Source organism: Tasmannia lanceolata, unplaced genomic scaffold (assembly GCF_043159265.1).
Source record: "Tasmannia lanceolata isolate RefF3 unplaced genomic scaffold, GAP_Taslan_0.1 ptg000037l, whole genome shotgun sequence".
NCBI lineage: Eukaryota > Viridiplantae > Streptophyta > Magnoliopsida > Canellales > Winteraceae > Tasmannia > Tasmannia lanceolata.
In genome coordinates, this window is record NW_027518714.1 from 11,264,519 (window position 1) to 11,270,737 (window position 6,219).

At 39.7% G+C, this 6,219-nt stretch overlaps 1 protein-coding gene across 1 annotated transcript; it reads left to right on the top strand.

Moving 5' to 3' along the window:
* The first annotated feature begins 792 nt into the window (after positions 1–792).
* On the top strand, positions 793–5,340 carry LOC143862116 (peroxisomal OPC-8:0-CoA ligase 1-like). Its single transcript, XM_077373108.1, has 6 exons — positions 793–1,907; positions 2,757–2,943; positions 3,051–3,196; positions 4,010–4,077; positions 4,545–4,647; positions 4,961–5,340. Exons 1-6 carry the CDS (start codon positions 918–920, stop codon positions 5,093–5,095), a joined length of 1,629 nt encoding a protein of 542 aa, XP_077229223.1. The 5' UTR covers positions 793–917; the 3' UTR covers positions 5,096–5,340.
* Positions 5,341–6,219: the final 879 nt, after the last annotated feature.

Consider the following 6,219-nt stretch of genomic DNA (forward strand, 5'->3'; position numbering starts at 1 on the left):
TGCGCTAACAGAGTACTTGTCCGAAGAGTTCGTAATAAAACATAGTTCCTAGTAAAACATAGTTCCTAGTAAAACACACATATGTCCACACATATATATGGTACATCCTATATGCCTATGGATCCCTTAATATGTTTTTCCTCTTTACTCTACATGCATGGTAAAAGACATGCTACAGAGCGTGTCATTAGTCATCTCAAGAGATGGCGTTTTGGCAGCCATCTGACCCTTCTCTCTTGCATTTTAAACAAGGCTAATCAGGTACGGAGAAGTTATATAATAGATATATTAACAGCCCACAAAATTATAAAGACTCGTTATCCTCTTTTCCAACCACCTTTTGGACTCTCTATTCAATTGGGATAACATTCCCATGGGATTAACGTGGGTTGGTTTCAACTTTTCAAGCCACTTTGATTGGATGGTGGACATTACAGGGAAAGAGAAATGATATTTCCACTCCCTTTCCCAGTATTTCCATCCCCTTTTGTTTTGTCTTTTCCTGAAAATAATGTTATTTCCAAGAAATGACCAAGAAAAGGAGTAGAAATACATCCATTTCTTAGAAAAAGAAACAAAAAAGAAGGAAATGGTGCAAAAGTTGGTGGGAATACCATTTCCTTCGTATCATAATATGGTGTTAGGAGTTGGATTATCCCTTCTGACGTTCTGTGTATCAAGTATCAACTCAACATATTAACAATAATAATAATTGCTATTGTTATTCTGGAATTGATACGGGCACTCCATTTGTTTTAATAGTAGCAGCGCATCCCCAACTGTTCAATGAAACTTTGCAAAGAGGCTGAACTCCTACCTATCTTATTTATTGCCAAGGACTTCTAATTAAATCACTTGCAAACTGCAGTGCAACGCAACCCAAGAAAAAAAAGGTGGAGGAGAAGAGATCAAGTAATATGGAGTTTTTAGAGGAGAGTGGTTTTTGTCCTTCCACATCTATCTACTATAGCAAATGGGATTCCCCTTCATTCCCTCAAATCCTTTCTCTCTCCCTCCCTTCTTTCCTCCTCACAATCACACCTCAAATTCTCCCCAAACCCGCCTATGTGGACGCCAACTCCGGCGAAACCCTCACCTACGGCGAGCTTCGCACGCTCATCACGGGCGTAGCGAGTGCCCTACACACATTAGGGGTTAACAAAGGGGATGTGGTCCTCTTAATCTCCCCAAATTCCCTATACTTCCCTCTAATTGTCCTAGGGATTATGTCCATTGGTGCCATTTTTAGCACAGCCAACCCACTAAACACTAGGTTAGAGCTACAAACACAAATCCAAGACTCTAATCCTGTCTTAATCCTCACCACTAAAGACCTCCAACCAAAGTTAGACGGGCTACTACCTAGGCCTCCAATTTTAGTGGAACACTTCCTAGACAACTTACTAAAGGGTGCCCCACAACCACACACGTGTGACCTCCCACAGGTCACCCAAGGCGACACGGCGGCGCTCATGTACTCGTCGGGAACCACCGGAAAGAGCAAGGCCGTCGTGTGCTCGCACCGGAATCTAATAAAAATGAGTTGCCTGTTGAGGCACGTGTGGAATGCAGAGGGGACGGCACGTGACGAGGTATACATGTGTGTGATACCCTTATTCCACATGTTTGGGCTCTCGATGTTCGTGTGTGGGACATTGGCGGTCGGATCGACGGTCGTGATTGCTCGTAAGTACTCGATGGAGAATATGTTACTAGCCGTAGAGGAGTACAGGGTGACGAGGCTGCCAGCTGTGCCACCTATGGTGATACAATTGGCGAGATCGGCCGACGTGGCAAAGGGGTATGAATTGAGTAGTCTAAAGGAGGTGATATGTTCAGGGGCTCCGATTGGGAGGAAGGAATTGGAGCGTTTTACCATGTGTTATCCTCAAGTGATTCTCTCTCAGGTGAGTAAATATTATTTGTAAATTATATTATTCTCTCTTAGGGATTGGCTATCCTGCTTGGATGGCTTTATCTTGAATACCCTACCCAGTGGAACAGAGAATAACAAATAAATTAACCTCGGATTACTGTTCCCATGGAGAAAAACACCATTTGCAGATGGGACATTAAGGCCTCTCTGCAACCCATTTTGGGGGCATTTATTACCACCCTAAATTCATTCATCTACTACACCTGACACTGAACGGGCTGCATAATGAAAATCTCCAACTCCAACTTCCTCTGAAGGTATTTTCATGTTTTTCATTTTAACATGGCACAAATAGCCCAAGGGTGAGGATGGCTTATCAGGCAAATGAATGGTCGTGATCATTAAATCGGTTGTCCCCCACCGATACCTTTCACACCCTTTATTACAGTCCGATACTGAAAATATCTTTCTGTGGAGCCTCCTCCCTTTTGAGGTTTGCTCCAATTGTACGAATCTTATTAGTTTTCGAGCAAACCTCAGTAAAGAAGCATGGGTTCACACAACTAGGATCACGTGGGTCACGCTGTTTTCATCCAACCGTCCAATTGGATTAGCCACAGCACACAAATTTTCACACTAACCTTCTTTTGATGGGCTTTTTGTGGCCACCTTCACTTGACCGTATTGGACGGTTAGGATTATTCGGTGGCTACTATTTTCAGCCTTCTACCCCCATCCAAATGGTTGCATGTCAATTAAACTCTCTGCATAAATTTCCATGTTCAATGAATTTAATGTGGGGGTGGTTTATACACCGAGTCTCGGTCTATAGTTTTTATTACTCTTAATCTAAACACATATGCTTTACTTTATGATGTAGTGCTATGGATTAACAGAATCAAATGGGCCAATAACACTCTGCGATGGGGTTAAAAGAAGGTTCCATGTTTCAATTGGGAGATTAATCCCATCCATAGAAGCAAAGATCATTGACATACACACAGAAAAACCACTCCCTCCTGGCAAATATGGAGAACTCTACATTCGGGGGCCTCCTGTTATGCAAGGTACCTATCCTCCTCCCAATTATCATACATACACAAATAATTTGGTATATAATCTTTGGCTATTCACATATGAATTTGGTGATCTAAAATCTTCATCCTCATTCTAGGCTACTTCAAGAACCAAGAAGCTACATCCCTGGCCATTGACAAGGAAGGGTGGCTGCACACGGGTGATCTATGCTTCATCGATAACCGCGGACTTGTATATGTGGTAGATCGGATCAAGGAGCTTATCAAATACAAAGCCTACCAGGTTTTCTCTCACCTCTTTTTTCCACACCATACACACATATTTATGTGTATTATCTATCTTAGCTACCAAGGTTTAAAATTTCGATTTCGGTACCAGTTTCGGAGGTTTCCGGTCGAAATTTGGTAATTTGGTTCCAAATTCCGGACAGAAATTCCGATTGGCCGAAATTTTGTAACACTTTTTTTTTTATTATTAAAATTATTAAATAATGTCATTAAATCGAAATTTCGGTCATGTTGGTAAATGGCGAAAAATTGAATTTTGGAAATTTTCGGTTTCGGTCCCCACCGAAATCCAGAATTTTGGAAAATTTCAGTTTCGGTCCCCACCGAAATCGATTTCGGTCCAAATTTAAAACCATGTTAGCTACAAAGTTAACATGGGGAATAATTCAGCGAGGCAAATGTTCATAAAATTCAGAAATTATGTGCACTAACTCGCCCTGTCCTATATGCTTTAACCATATGTTACAAGTCCCAAAAAGCTGCAGCCTTTAGCCGCTTGTTAAAGCAGATATAGACAAGTTGATTTCATGCCTATTATCAAAACATGGCTGTGCCTGTATCATTTGCCTATGTATATTCTAAAAATAATAAGACACGAGAAGAAACAGAGAAGGATAGTTATTGTTAGATTAGGATGTGTGTTCAGTTTTTGTTAAAAAAACTTAGGTTAATTCAGAAAATTCGCATTTAATTTGAAAATGTGAGAATTTTTAATTATTCACTATTTTAAAAATTATGATTTTTTCAAGAATTTTTCGATTATTCGAAGAATTTTCTAACTATGAGATGAATGCACTTGGATTCATAGGTTGCTCCGGCCGAGCTTGAGGAGATCCTGTCCACACACCCAGAGATCAGTGACGCTGCCGTAATACCGTAAGTGGGTCCCAAAGCATTGAAGCTCCAAGTTGCTTATCACATGGCTTTTCATACACTTCAATTACATTTTAACTGCTAATTTGTTTAAGCCAGTTGAAATCACCTCCTTGATTTAGTCATTTTAAAATTTGATAAAATTCTATTTGGGTTTCTTCATATATTTTATTGGGACTTTTAAGAGAATGGGAATTGCCAGCGTCCATTGCAAAAAAGGCTTTTCGCGGCTGGTCTGTCGCAATTCAGACCAGCCACCTCGTGAATAGAGACAGTGACCAGCCGTGAAAAGCCTAACTGTCTCCATTCACGAGGTGGGTGGTCTTAACTGTCTCCATTCACGAGGTGGCTGGTCTGAATTGCGACGGACCAGCCTCGAAAAGCCTTTTGCACCGGAGCTTAGCAAATCCCTCCAGCACAAATTCCTATGGATTAAGCACTTTTCTTTTATTTCCTTTTACTTTTTTCAGCTACCCACATGAGGAGGCAGGAGAGATCCCTATGGCTTGTGTGGTGAGAACTTCAGAAAGCAATATCACAGAGGAAGACATCATAAATTTCACAGCAGCAAAGGTAGAAAAGCTTTCTGTGTCACATGTATATTATCCATAATTTCTTTGTGATTAGGCATTCCAAATCTTTGGAAGTTGATATCCAAATTCATGTTTTGATATTGCCACCCCTCTTTATTTCAAGTTTCCCTCTTTAATAGTTACATTTCACAGCAAGCTGTCAGCAGGCAATAGAATAAGATTTAAATAAGGTAGGTGGCAATATCAAAATAAGTGTGGAACATTAATATCAGCTCCCCTATTCGTATGTTTAGCTGGAAAATTATAAATTTGCACTAACAGGTTAGATTTATTACCGGCATTTAATTTTACAGGTAGCACCTTATAAGAAGATCAGGAAGGTGGTGTTTATAAATTCCATCCCAAGATCACCTTCTGGAAAGATTCTTAGGAGGCATCTCCGGGCCCGGAGTGCCGATCAACGGCTTGAGATCTCCCCCAGATTGTGATTCGATTATCGTCATCCGTCCACACAGAAAATCCAATATAAAATTTAATCTTGTATTTTTTTTTTTTCAATTTTTTTTGTCATTGGTGTGATTTGGATTTCAATATTGTATATTCATCAAGGAGAAAATGATTGCTCTGATGAACCAAAAAAACAGTGTGTTGGGTAGAGTCAAATATGAGACCTGCTTGTTAAGATAAATAATCAATGAGAAGCATAATAAAATAACCTTCATGGTTTGATTCCTGTTTGACCTGTTTTGCTTAGTTATCATAATCCTTTGATTAATAGATCATCACCATACACAAGAAACTTAGCGCAACCAACGGATTAAGCAAAACTAGAAAATGAAGAATTAATTTATACAACATGTATTACTTAAATTGTAGGTTAGAAGTTGATCAATCTCAAGCTTTAAGACCCAGACTACATTGTGTAGAAATACCAAAGAAATCCATGGCTCACTCACAATAATGCTACTGTGTATAGAGTCAAAATCTCATGTTATTTGTCGCGTCTTATTTAGAAAATTAAGTACAGATAATATAATAAATATGCCAGTAGTGAATAGAAAATCACATTCAATTTTTCCTAAAATTTTCCTAACTCTTCCCCTAACTTTTGCCCCCCTGAATTATTCCCAAATCAGAACTTTATAAACATGTTTGGAACAAGGGCCTAAGATCTTTTCATCGCGGAGGGGCAGTGAGGACCCTTGGGCTGAACTCATGGTGTCCGAATTAATTTGGACAGGCACTGTCCCACCTGAGCCTTTGAAAAAGAACGACTTTTTTAAGCATGTCCCACTCAAAAAATATGATCACTGATACTTGTAAAGCTTTGATCAAGCCAACCGGAAATCTAACTAGAGCAAATACCATAAGAGCCCGTTTGGATGCCGAGAAGATTTTGATTTGGATTTCTCTCACATTTGCAGCCCTTTTTGCATTGTAATTTGGGTCGGATCAAATTCTTGGATTTCTACCCCTCCCCTCTCTGTCTCCCTCTACATGAGCTGCCGGATCTATTCATTTTCTATTCAAAACTCAATTCTAAATCCAAATACAATTGGATACCGAGAAGATTTAGATTTGGATTTCTTACATTTGCAGCCCTTTTTGCATT